Source organism: Colletotrichum karsti (genome assembly GCF_011947395.1).
Source record: "Colletotrichum karsti strain CkLH20 chromosome Unknown Scaffold14, whole genome shotgun sequence".
In the NCBI taxonomy this organism is placed as follows: Eukaryota; Fungi; Ascomycota; class Sordariomycetes; order Glomerellales; family Glomerellaceae; genus Colletotrichum; species Colletotrichum karsti.
The window spans coordinates 793106-806732 of NW_024065914.1; the positions used below are offsets into that span (position 1 = coordinate 793106).

At 57.1% G+C, this 13627-nt stretch overlaps 2 protein-coding genes across 2 annotated transcripts; one reads left to right on the forward strand and one right to left on the reverse strand.

Annotated features, from left to right (window-relative positions):
- Nucleotides 1-853: 853 nt before the first annotated feature.
- CkaCkLH20_05172 (ribosome biogenesis protein) lies at nucleotides 854-4106 on the reverse strand (the record flags this gene model as incomplete). The annotated part of the gene is made up of 2 exons (XM_038887891.1): nucleotides 854-3988; nucleotides 4044-4106. 2 exons carry the CDS (start codon nucleotides 4104-4106, stop codon nucleotides 854-856), a joined length of 3198 nt encoding a protein of 1065 aa, XP_038746933.1.
- Nucleotides 4107-5134: 1028 nt separating this feature from the next.
- On the forward strand, nucleotides 5135-6708 carry CkaCkLH20_05173 (uncharacterized protein; the record flags this gene model as incomplete). Its single annotated transcript, XM_038887892.1, has 3 exons — nucleotides 5135-5437; nucleotides 5516-6553; nucleotides 6625-6708. 3 exons carry the CDS (start codon nucleotides 5135-5137, stop codon nucleotides 6706-6708), a joined length of 1425 nt encoding a protein of 474 aa, XP_038746934.1.
- Nucleotides 6709-13627: the final 6919 nt, after the last annotated feature.

Here is a 13627-nt window from a genome sequence, read left to right on the forward strand (position 1 = left end):
CCAAATGTTGTTTTTCTCTCTATTTTTCTCTCCTTTGTTGTCTCTCCCCTTTGCTGTCTGCTCAAAAGCTCGACCCAGGGTCTTCTCTCAACACGTCCAGCAAACACTCGATCCGCCAGGATTTTCTGCTCCCAGTGACATAAAAAAGGAGCATAGGGAATTCACTCAAATCACAAACACAAGTTCTACTACTCTCTCGGTTCCTCGAATCCTCGAATCCTCGAATCTCTCTCCTCGAACGCGACGCACCGTGCAACGATAGATCCCCTCTTCGCTTGATGATTCAGATCCCCACCTACTCAACCCTCTCCCTTCGTGGCTTACCCTGAAATCTTGAAATGACCCCTTCCCCTTTGTTTTTATGCCTCTCCTCTCCTCTTCTCGTCTCTTCCTCCTTCGATACCAAAAATTCATGAATTGCTTCACGCCCACGGGGTCTCTCTTTTCTCTCTTTTTCTGACACGAATGAAGAACGGGTGGAATTACGGAAGAAAGAAAAAATGGCCTGGCTGGCGCGGGCAATTGTGCGGATGACTGGATGTTTTGGACGAGGGGAAGGTGCTGGGTTGAAGGATTGGCTTGCTGTGTGATGCAAATAGACGATAGGCGATGGAATGAAATACGAATTGTGCAACTATGTGTGCGATGGACACTTGTGATGTGTCCATCTATATGCTGTGGTGGAAATCCCTTCGTTGTCGGTGTTTTGTCAAGTAATTGCGTCTTGTTTCATGGCCTGAGGGAGATGAAATCCGGACTGAAAGTAACGACATTCCCAAGGTCACCTTGTTACACAACATTGAAGATATCATAACTTTTAATTTTGATCGTTCTATTTCTATACCACCCCCATCTACCTCTTCAAAGTCTTCTGCTTCTCCGCATCCCTCGCCACGTTCCGGCCCTCGACCAACAACCCCTTCTTCCTCCTCACGCCGTCCATGTACCTCTTGGCCACGTTCTCCTTGTCCGCCAGCTCGCCCAGGTCCTCGAGGTCGTCCTCCGTGAAGGGCACCCAGAACGGGTCCTCGTCGAGCACCTCGTACCCGGCGAAGATGAGCTGCGGCTGCGCGGCGCCGCTCGTCCGCTTGCGCATCTCGTCCGCGAAGCCGAACGACTCGGCCACGGGGAGCACGGACTGGATCGTGAAGAAGGGGGTGCCCTCCTTCATGGCCTCGGCGAGCACACGGCCGCGGCGGCGGGTGAGCACGTCGTAGACGCGGCCCAGGACCTCGGTCGAGGCCTGGATCTCGACGCTGTACATGGCCAGCGCGAGGCGCGGGGACCAGTCGAGCATGCCGGAGCGCAGGGTCGCGGCGAAGGTCTTGATGACCTCGCCCGTGAGGCGGGGGAGGCGGTCGCGGGCCGTCGGGTTCGGGTCGTCGTCGGTGGAGTGGACGGAGACGTCCTCGAGGAAGACGGCGATGCCCTGGACGGGCTCGTGGCAGAGCGGGCCCTGAGCGGTGGCGAGCTGGAAGGCGTAGGGGATCTTGTCGGCGACGTGGGCGGGGCGGAGGAGTTCGTCGGCCTGCGGGGCCGTGGAGGCGTCGCGCTCCGGGGCCGGGGAGAAGATCTTCGTGAGGAGGCCGTCTTTGGTGGCGTCGATGAGGAGGTTGGGGCCGGTGCGGCGGGGGCCGAAGGCGGCGATGCGGTCGATTGTGGATTTGAAGGGTTCGCGGCCGCGGCCTTTTTCGAGCGCCGACTGGAGCTTTTGTTTGAAGTCGTCGAGGGACATGATTTTGCCGGCGCTGAGGTCGGTGTCGGCTTCGATCTTGACTTCGGCCTCGTCGTCGGCGGCGGCGGCCTTGCGGTCCGAGTACATGCGCTTGATGACGTCGCCGTTCTTGAGGAGGAAGTCGGTGACGTCGGCGGGGAGGGGGCGGACCTGGAGGCGGATGGAGACCTGCTTGGAGGAGGTGGTGCCGACGACGACGCCGCGGCCGAGGTCCTTGTTGGCCGGGGGCCGCATCTCGTCGGCCCTGACGATGGTCTCGCGGTAGGGGACGATGGGGGCGCCGGCCTGGATGTCGCAGCGGGCGAAGCGCTCCTTGAGGTCGGTGAGGCAGCGCTCGAGGTGCAGCTCGCCGGCGGTGAGGATGACGTGCTCGCCGCTGCTGAGCTGCTCGTACTCGGCGCAGGGGTCGGACTGGACGAGGAGCTGGAGGCCGTGGATCATCTTGTCGAGGTCAGCGGGGTTGACGGGCTCGAGGGCGACGCGGACGATGGGCTTGCCGAGGGTGGCGACGCCGGCGAGGTTGACGGCGCCGTCGAGCCTGCTGCAGAGGGTGCCGTTCTTGAGGAGGTGGCCCTCGAGACCGCCGATGCCGAAGACGACGCCTGCGGGGACGCTTTCGAGGGCTTCGAGGTTGCGGCCCATGAGCATGTAGAGGGCGGTGACGGTGATTTGCGTCGGTTGCGGGGAGGCGTTGGGGTTGGCTGGGGACCACTTGGGCGGGATGACCCAGAGGGAGTCGCCGACGGAGAGGGTGCCGGAGTACATGCGGGCGAAGCCGATGAGGTGTTCCGGGTCGATCTCCTTCTCCTCCTGCTCGGGGGTGTAATCATCCAAGTTGACCTCCTCCAGGGCTGTTGTCAGATCGTTGATGCTGTTAGAGCCGGGGGTGGCGGCGGCTTGGGCGCGGGCTGCTTCCGCACGCTTCTTACGCGCGAGCTCTTTGGCCTCGTCGGCGGTGAGTTGACCTCTGCGCTTGTTCTGCGGCAGTTCGCTCTCGGGAATGGAGACCATCTTGCTAACGTATGCCACGACGGGGTCTTCCGGTGACGTCTTGAAGGAAATCATGGCGTCCTTGATCTTCTCGTCGATGGCCTCCGCGCCAGGGACGTCTTCCAGCATCTCCGGGAGTCGCTCGGCCTGCGCAGATGGCGGCGAGGGCAGAGACTCAACGACGGAAACCAGAAGAGCCGTCGACAGCGGAAGCCAGGATGCAAAGACGGCGGTCAGAAGAAGCCTGGGGTCACGGGAGCGCATAATGTGCGGTGGAATGTTGAGCCCCAGTGACTTGGTGATCTTTTCCAACAGAACCGGGTCACCCTTTCCGAGGTCACCTCCAACGGTCGCCTGGTAGACGGTCCAGATGGGTTCCAATACCAACTGAACGAACATGGGCTTCAGATTTCTCCCCTTGAGATGCTTCTGGCCGAGGATCTTCTTGGTTTTGGGGTCGAGGTAGAAGCTGCCCCAGAGAACCTTCTCCATAACGTCCCTCTTGATGCCGAGTTTCTTCTGGTAAAGGCCGGCAAACTGTCGTACGGTAAATGCCCAGCCGTCGATGGCGCTGCTGAAGATGACGTTGTTCTTCTCTGGCGCGAAATAGAGGTCCTCGTCATCTCGTTCCTCGAACTGTAACTCACCCGACTCGGTCATCTGCTCGGCGCCAGCTTCCTTCGTCGCCGTGGCCCGGACACGCTCGTCCATCCGCTCTCTCCAGTTGAGGTCCTCCTCCATACGTTCACCCTGGAAGAAGCTGCCCAGAACTGCGTTGACCTGTTCGAGGATTTTGCTCAGATGGGTGTAAGCCTCGCCGGGCGACATCTTGAGCTCGGTCACCAGTCGGTCGATCTTGTTGATGACGAGGAGGGGCTTCAGCTTTTCGGTCCAGGTTTGCCTCAGGACCGTCACGGTCTGACTACACACGCCCTCGACGGCGTCAACCAGGACGACGGCGCCGTCGCACAGACGAGAGGCGGTGGACACCTCGCTGCTGAAGTCGATGTGGCCGGGCGAGTCGATCAGGTTGATGAGGTACTCCTTGGGTTCGGGCTCGGCGTCGGGGGCGGATCTCCTCAGCATGGAGAAGTAGAGGGAGATGGCGGAGGACTCCATGGTGATGCCTCGCAGCTGCTCGTCGGGCCGGGAGTCGAGATATCGGATCTTGCCGGCGAGCTTGGGTGAGATGATGCCGTTTGTCGCCAGGAGGGCGTCTGTGAGTGACGTCTTGCCATGGTCGACGTGAGCCAGAATGCAAATCTAGCGCGGTTTCAGTTATTTGCTCGGAATGAATGCCACGGGGGGGAAGACGTACATTACGGACATCGACCGCATGCCTTTGCAGGCTGGCCAGCTTTTCGGGTGTGACTACGGGCATGATGGGCGGAGTTTAGATGGGTGACGGGAGATGGTGTTGAGGTGGATGTAAAGAGAGGTGTAGAAAGGGGGTATCAAAAGATCTATAGACAGAATGCAATGCGAGGCGGTTGGAATAGTAAGGTAAGTGAGAAGAGCAGTCCGGTATGTATACACCTCTACAGACTGCTGTTCGGCTGGGACGTTAGCAAACCAGGGATGTCGTCCGGGATGGTGGTGAAAATGATGATTCGGCGACTAATCCGTCATAGCCTGTGACTAATAGACCGGCTCCGAGTGAACTTCAGATGAGGTCGAGGATTCTGAAAGAACGCCGTTTATTCGCCACGTTTTCTGCCGAGATTTCTTCTGCAGGGATACGATGACTGACTTCGCAGACGTTCGTGCTGTTGGCTGGAATGAGCCCGGGTGAGTGAAGACAGACAAGTCTTGAGATGAGTGATGTTGTATAGTCTATGTATCTATGCAACTATTTTTTCACGACGCACGTCTTGAGCAAGCGCAGTGAATGAGAATTGCAGGTTGCAATTACCTCAGCGCAGCCCCTCCCTCCAGTCCAGCACCGAACCCCGCAACGACCCCGCCAAAACACTTTGTAGCTGCATTAATCTCGATAAAAGAGCACAGAACAGCTAGCTGCAAATACCACTCTACCGAGGCCTGCGGAGGGCGCGCGTTAGGGTTCACAGCTCGCCAAATTTTCCGCCCAACACTGCTTTGAGGCTATCGCAAGCCCCCTCACCCGCCGTCCGCCCATCCAGAGTGCCTATCCGAGAGGAGAGAAACGCAAAAAATTTCCCACACCCCACACCCCTCCCATCCCTCCTTCAGCCGACGAAGAAGCGATCGCCCCGAAACGACCGCCCTGCCTGCCTACCTGTCCTCAACTCCCGATCTAGTTGACGAGACCTCCTTCCGGCATCCTTTTTTTCTTTCCTCTTCTTATATTTCCGTCCTGCTTGTTTTCTTCTCTGGTGGAACACACCCCCCGGATAAGAAAACTCCCCCACACACCACCGACGAAACATCATGAGCGGCTACCAGAACGGAGAGCGGCCCGTCCGCATGGACGACGACAGCGACGTCGAGGAGGAGGCCCTCGTCAACGACTACAAGGAGCAGGTCCAGTACCAGGACGGCATCGGCGAGGAGCTCGAGCAGGTCAGCCTCGCCCAGCAGACCGACGACATCCAGTCGCGCCTCGCCGCCGCCGCCCAGCCCCTCGACTTCTCCGCCCCCCTCGAGGTCAAGTTCCAGAGCTACGACCAGTACTGCAGCTTGTTCCACTTCATCCTCAACAGCGAGGGTCCCGTCGACCTCGAGCCCCCTTCTGTACGTTGTCGTCTTGTCTGTCGTCATGCTGGCCTCGCGTTCCCAAGAAAGCTAATTGTTCGTTGCGCAATTATATAGTACTACTGGGCCTGGGACGTCATCGATGAGTTCATCTACCAGTTCAACTCCTTCTCCTCCTACCGCATGCGCATCGCCCGCCAGGCCTCCAACGAGGAGGAGATGCAGGTCCTCAAGGAGAACCCCAACACCTGGGGCTGCTACTCGGTCCTCAACGTCCTCTACTCCCTCATCCAGCGCTCCCAGATCACCGAGCAGCTGGCCGCCATGCGCCGCAACGAGGACCCCATGGCCGTCGCCGGCGAGTACGGCACCAAGAACCTCTACCGCATGCTCGGCTACTTCTCCATCATCGGCCTGCTCCGCGTCCACTGCCTCCTCGGCGACTTCAGCCTCGCCCTCAAGACGCTCGACGACATCGAGCTCAACAAGAAGGCCATGTTCGCCCGCGTCATGGCCGCCCACTTCACCACCTACTACTACGTCGGCTTCTCCTACATGATGATGCACCGCTACGCCGACGCCATCCGCATGTTCAGCCACATCCTCGTCTACGTCAGCCGCACCAAGAACTTCCAGAAGAACGCCCAGTACGACTCCATCACAAAGAAGAACGACCAGATGTACGCCCTCATCGCCATCTGCGTCGCCTTCCACCCCACCCGCCTCGACGACACCATCCACTCCGCCCTCCGCGAGAAGTACGGCGACCAGCTCCTCAAGCTCCAGCGCGGCGGGCCCGAGTCCCTCCCCATCTTCGAGGAGCTCTTCCGCGCCGCCTGCCCCAAGTTCATCTCCCCCGTGCCCCCCGACTTCGAGAACCCCGAGTCCAACGTCGACCCCGTCGAGCACCACCTCGCCGTCTTCATGGACGAGGTCAAGACCAACATGTGGAGCCCCACCGTCAAGTCCTACCTCCGCCTCTACACCACCATGGACCTCAACAAGCTCGCCGGCTTCCTCGAGGTCAAGCCCGACGAGCTCCGCTCCTGGCTCCTCGTCAACAAGCAGCGCACCAAGCAGCTGCGCTACACCGAGGGAAGCCTCCTGGACGGTGACCTGGTCAACGTCAGCGACCTCGACTACGCCATGCAGGGTGTACGTTAAACCTCCCTTCTTTCCGCTGCTCAACAATTTCACGCGCACAGAATAAGCTAACACGCTCTCAGGACCTGATTCACATCTCGGAAGCAAAGGTCGGCCGCAAGCTGGTGGACTGGTACCTCCGCAACCTGTCTCGCACGTACGCCTGAGCGACGACCGGAGACCGAAAGCCCTATACAACCAGGTGGCAAGACGGAGATGCGGCGGCAGCCCCCAGATATCCAGGAAGGCGGGGGCGGGCCGCATGGTGAGAAGGGGGGAGGCGGGGATAGTCCTAGTTTTACGCAGTCGTGTTTGTATCTAACCAGATCTGCTGTTTGCGTTCGGGGTTCACAAAAATGACGAAATCTCCTCGTCACTGACGACACTTGTCGTCGAGGCAGACGGGACGAGAGAGATAGAGAGAGGCCGAGAAATAAGTTGCGGGCAAGAGAGAGAGAGAGAGTTCAAAAAAAGAACGAGGAAAGGCCCGGAGGACGGGGACTCCGGGATGCTCGGCATTGTTACGGCGTTCAGGCGTCTTTGCTTCCTGGAACCACTGGGAAACCTGGTTGGGCTGGGCGGGGATGAAAGTGAACTCACAAACACCACGAACGGGAAATAATTAGAATTGAAGAAAAAGTATCGACCACAGTGTCCTCATTTTCGAAGCGATTCATCTCCGGTGCTAAGTATTTGAAGGAACAACACACACGCCGTGTGGAAGCATGAAGTCAACGTGTACGGAGACGAATTTCTGAACAATGATGTCCCGTCAAACCCGTGCTCTGTCGCTCGCTGTACGCGGCTGTCACGGGAATCCCCTCACTCCCCGGTTCCGTAGTCTGTCAACTGTGATCAAAAGGTGCTGAGTGCCTCGCTCCATCACGTCGATGCTCAGGTCAGCCTGTTACCCAAACCACGCAACATGCCCCAGGACTATCGGGCGTAGTTCATACGCATTATGTCTGTAGCAAAGACATCGGAGGGGTATGTAGTTCTGTAGTAACGTGAGATCGCGATGGTTACGACTTGCCCTTTCACCCACCAGGATCCACGCATCACCACCAAAGCTCACGTGACGGCGTCTTCTACGTTTGGTTTTGAGAGCTCGTCTACTGTCTCTCAGTCTGGAAAGTTTGAGGTCAAGGTTATTCGTTCGCTGTTGTCGTAGTACATATATGGCATTGCTGCACTGCGGAATGCGGATTCCGCTTTTGCTGCCACAGCTGTTCAGTCTTTTCATGTCCGTATCGATTGACAGGCTCTAATTCACATTGAATTGAGCCCTCAGCTTCGCAATGAAGCGGGCTTATTATGGCTCTGTAGATAAGGATTACTCGGAAGGCCAGGCTCTTGCTTATAGAGTTCTGATCATGGACATGCCTTCTGTCATGAAGTGTGGCCGAGCTGGCGGAGGAGTCCGTGAAGGAAGAATACCCGGGATGAACAAGAAAAGAGGTGTCCGAGGCGGGGAGCATGACAGAGTGAGGGGCCATCCTTGTCTCACGAAGCGGGAGGTTGAGATCTGACCGTTCAAATTGATGAGATTGTCAGATCCCACAGACGACCAGCCCCTCGTCTCCGCGGTCTCCATGGACGATGGAACGCTTCCCGCAGGCCCGATGGCAGACGCGCAGTGAGGTTGGAGCGGAGCCCGCGGGGGGAGAAGCTTCCAATTCAGGAATTGCGCCCGACCTCTCGCCGCGTCGGCAGACCGGGGAAGTCGTCGGGACGGACGGGCTGGTCCGCAGAGGAAAAACTGGAGTGCTTTTCCCACAACAATCGTCCCTCAGCTCGTTCGAGGCGTGCGGTCGCTTGTGTTCGGCCAACGGTTTAATGCTGAGTAGTGTCTCACGTCGTGCTTCCTAGTTCCTCTAGGTTTCTGCACCTATGTCTTGGCCACGTTGTCGCGAGTCAGATTGAGAGCGTGTGCCTGTCTCGCTTGCTTTGTTAGAGTTGCCAAGAACATGCTTAGGTACTGTAAGAAGTCGAGCAAATAATGCAGATCACGAAGGTGCTTGATGTCGTTTTGCTGGATCAACCTGCAGCCCTCCGCACCACCGACTGGGATGTTGGCCGAGAGGTATGATGGCAGATGCACGGGTTGTCGCTCGGCTATTGTAGGCGCATCGGAGCGCACAGGATTACGTTCTAACTTACGCAAGCGATCGCAGAATCCAGAGATGATGGTGCAGATTTGCACAATTCGTGGACTTGGCCAGCAGCAGGCGCTGACTGTGGGTGGTTGTCGGCTGTAAGTGAGATAGGAAAGCTGCACGACTAACGAATGTGAGAGGCCGAGCCGGATAAGATGGCTTACTGTGTGCCGCACAACAACGTTAAAGATGCATTGGGGCCACTTTGATAGACCTTACACCGCATCCAAGACCATCGCAACTGCCATCCGAAGATGCGACGACGTGGACCACAGCTGGCCCTCCTCGGCTCACAATCGATCTGAGTTGATGTCGAAAATTAGCCGGCTACAAACCGAACCATTATCGCTAGAGACTTGTCGATCGGCGATAACGACAAGCATGGGCGGCTCCCTCGAGTCTGAAGCTTGACCTGAACTAACCAGGTGCAAACTCCCATACCAACGTCGGAATGGATGACATTTGACGGATGACGAGCGAAGACGGGTCCCGGCGCCCCTCGTGGTTCGGACAAGAGATCTGGATGGTCAGTCGATTGGATCCCGATAGGGGACCTTGTTCCGTTTGTTTCGGTGAGACTGCACGGCGCGCGGCACAGGTTGTCTTGACGCGCATTGTCGGTGAAAGGTGGTACAGCAAGGGTGAGGCGTTATCGACGACGATGAACAGAGGGCCGGAACGTCGGGACGGACTTCTGGGCGAAACGGCGGGATGCGAATGGCATCATCATGCCAGAGCTGGTCGTCAAATGGTACGGAATAGCAGAATGAGCGCCGTCATTGTCTCCGTCTTGGCATGGGCTGCCTCTTCGCGCCGCTTGTGTTTGCCGGCTTGGTATCTTGGAAAAAAATGTCCCCTTTGGCTATGAGGGTTTCCCTTCTCGGATCTGTATCGTTGTCTCGTCTGCAGAGCACAGGTGAGCTCTAGCCACCCCCTCCACAAGACCCCAGCACCCAAGACGGCTTCTTGCGACGTTGATGGATGCCGGCCAAGAGATTTGCGCGCCGAACAAGAGGGTAAGGGAGCGAGCCGCCGCGCACCTGGTTCCATCAAGCCCTGCGTGGACTCGGGTCACAGAAGTAAAAAGAAACACGGCGCAGGCCTAGGGAGGCCTTGGCGTTGGGCACGAAGTGTGGATTGGATGGGCCGGCTGGCGAGGTTGGCTAACGGGGCTCATCCAGAGGCATGCCGGCTCATTATCGAGAAAGAAATGAGTAGCAAGGTGCTGGCTCAATTCAGAAGAAGCGGTTTTAGTCGGGGTGCGGACGAGGGCACTACCGTCTACGGATACACCGACACGAGCTTGCGTCGAGATGCAAAGTGGGTTGAAAGTTCCCTCCATCCTGGATCATGGATGCTGGGAGGGATTGGTCGACATGGCCGAGCAGTTTGCCAAGACCTTTAAGGAGGTTGACGAGTGGCCGAGAGGGCGAGAAGAAGAGGTGACTTGTGGTGACTCGTGGTGAGTGTCAAGCAAAGGTTGCAAGAGGGCATCTTGGCTCTCGGAGGGCCGTCTGGGCAGACGTGGGAGTGCGTCGGTCCAATGCCATGTAGAATGTGCTGGTGCAGTGCACATCAGCGACGGTGTTTGGTGTTTGGAGCAAACGGGTGCTGATGTCGATGGTCGATACCCTCAGGGACCCCTGGAAGGAAAAGGCCAAGGGGATCCGCTGGCGGCGATAATCAGCTTGGCGCACCATGCTGCCGCGTGCCGCCGCCCACGTTGGTGGGATTTCTGGGTTTCGGAGGCTTGTGAGACGGGAAATCTGGGAATGTGGTATGATGGTGAGGAGGTTTGGCGTAGATGATGAGCGACAGAGGTGAAGCGTATCGCAGAGGACGACTGACAGCTCAGGTACTTCAGTACCTCGGCGGAGTAAGAGTTGTAAGGTAGGATTCGCCGAAGTGTCTGGTCGAGGTGCAGGCCGGAGCCCTAACGACGTCCGATCGGTATGGTTCACACGTCAGGACATGCGGTAGGTCCTTGACGGAGGAATACTTTGGTGGTGTATCTCATCTCACACCACGCGCGTGCCATGGTGTCATGTCATGTCATTACAGGACATGACAGGGCCGTGACAGCAAAGAGCGGTAGCTCAATACGAACCCAAGGCAACCGGCGGCGGCGTTGGTCGTCCGTCGTTGAGTCGAGTCAGCTTGGGTTCATATCCGTAGAATTGGATTTTTGACTTTGGCGAGAACGAGTAGACAGACGGCAGGCCGTGATCCAGAGGACAGGGATGAGAGAAGGGCGGGTGCTTGGGAACGGGTCCCGAGAAGCTTGAAAAAGAGGCAGATGTGTAATTAGGGCCGTTGGAGGCATCAGAGGCGATGGAGACGACGGGCATGATTGGGCTCGGTACTTGGGGCGGTCTTGGCGAGTTTTGGGTGGTGTTCTCAGGTTATTTTGGGTCGTTGGAGTTGCCTTGGTCTGGTGGGAGCTGCGTCTTAGATGGTGGAGGGATGAGATTTGAGGTTTCTCCGATCGTTGTTTCGTAGAAATGCTGATCTCAAGGAAGAAGAAAAAGAAAAAATCTCTGACTGATGCAATTCACAAAGGCAGTCGCAAAGCAGTTGGTTGTCGTCGGTGTTCCTTCCAGATAGAAGCTGCAACTGGAGAAGATGACACTGGCACTGAGGTGGTGGGCAGCTGGCAGCACCAATACACGTCAGGTGCAGCTGGCGCAGCTGGCGCCCTCGAGTGGTCCTAGCTTCATCCAGCTGCAACTTAATTATCTGCCTTCAGGCTTCAGCTGCCAAACGAAGGTACTTGCTGCTACACCTGTCTTCCACCCAAGAAGAGGTATTCTCATTTCCTCTCTGTCAGGTCTGCTCCTTTCTTCAAATGCGTATCATGTTATTTGAAGAAAGTGCGATTAGCTCCTTGGCAACTTCCTTCACTGCCACGTATTTTATATCTTTTCAACAGGGCCAAAAGTCAAACTCTCACCTCGATTTCGGGCTCTCAGCTCTCATTATTTCTCGTCAGGACTCTCAAGTCGTCCCCCCTGCCTTTCTGCCAGGTTGTACCTCCGTAGTCCGTAGACACCCAGTGCCTGCTTCCCGGGCCCCTCCCCTCCACCTCCTTCCGCCCTCACAGCTCCATCCCTCTCATCAGTCTCGCCCCTTCCCCTTTCAGCACCCTCCACTGTTTGCCTGTGCTGCATGCCGCTTTTCTTCTCTCTGCCCCTCTCCAGCATCCCTCCACCACGCAAACCACCGCAGTACTCTCTCTCTGTATTCGTAGCAATAAACCGAAAAGTGAACGAATACATCTGGGTCGGGGTCTGGGTCTGGCCAGGGCATCTCACCCATAAACCCTTGCGTTGCTGCACCGCTCGCTGCTGGTTGCATTCCGTGCGTCACATTCGAGATGTGCAGTGTGCACCCTTAACTTATTCTTATTCCAAGTCTACAAATGAATACCCTTACCAAGGTTCCCAGCTTCACACATGAAGGCCCCTGTGCTGTGATAGGTAGGGTACTTAGAGGAGAGAACTCCTCCTCCTCCCTTGCATCTTGCTCCTGCTCTTGCTTCCCGTCGCCTTATGCTTTTCTTTTTTCTTCTTAATCATACCCGACGCATGCCCAGACTTTTCCAGCACCGTTCTTGAGCTTCTTCTCTTCTTGATTGTCTTATCCTCTCCCCATTCCGACTCCAAGTACACAAGTATCCCGCGCCAGTCAGTCCTCTCCGCAGCCAAGACCCTGGACTCTGTCTCCGGCGCATTTACATCACGAATTCGTACTCGAACACAAGGTACCCTTCGCAGCATTCCTCCGCCAGCGGTACCTCGATCCATCAACCCCGGCTCACCTCAGCTCTGTCCGGCGCAACATCGCAGCAGCTCCCATCCCAGTCGGCGACCGTCCAGAGTCCAGAGACGTCACCTGCTCACCGACCCGGCCTGCCGCCAGAAACTCAGAACTGCCTCTCCTCTGGTACCTCGACCAGAGCAGTCTCCAGACAGGACCCTACCTCTGAGGTCTCTGAGGTCGCGCTACCACGCCACACCCCGTCTGTTTAGACCGTACCGTCGTCGCCAATATCGACTACAACACCATATTCGGAGCTTTCTGTGCCTTGTGAGGCCCCGCCAGCCTTGGCATAACCGCCTCCCAGTCTCAGACACCCTGAACCGCTTCCATACAAGAAGCAGGCCCTCCTCGACACGGACCATCCCACGATCCCACGCGCTCACGATCCTCAACACCGTCGCCTTTGCTGAATCATCGTCACCGAGTGTCGTTCTCGAAATAACCTTCTTCGACCAGCCTTACTACCCATAAGGTTTCCAGCACGCGTCTAGGAAGCAGCCGACAAAGTTTACCTGAATCAGCATCATCCGTGCCGCCAACCAGCAGCAACCACAACTACCGCCTCAACCCATACCGTCGTACGAAGCACCCGGCCTGGCTACGTCTATCGGCACCTTACCAGGCCACCCAACGAGAGGACGCTTTGACCGTTGCCATACGATTTCACAAGCTTCAGGCTTCCGTCGACAGACGCCTCTTCAGCTTTAGACCGTGTTGTCAGTTCACCATCAACCACCTGCGCAGCCAAAATACCATTGGAGCGTGGTGTTTTCTCTTGAGCCCCAACAACACACCTCGTCTTGCGACGCTAGCCTTCGTTTGTGAGGAAAGCAGCAAACCTGCAGACCCGCAACTTTGCGCCGACGAGGCTGGCCGCAACTTGCTTCGCCCAGTACCCATGCTGACCTGGTTTTTACAGCTGTTGTGAAGCCTTCCGATGAGGCCTTCAGAAAACTGGCGCAGTGTGTTTCTGCTTCCACAAAGCACCAAAAAGAAGAACAAGAAGAGCACCAAAGACAGCCCATCGCCGCCGCCGCTGCCGCAGAAGGCGTCCGTAACAAAACCTCCGCGTACACAGCAACAACAGACTCAGATTCCTCGACGGCACACA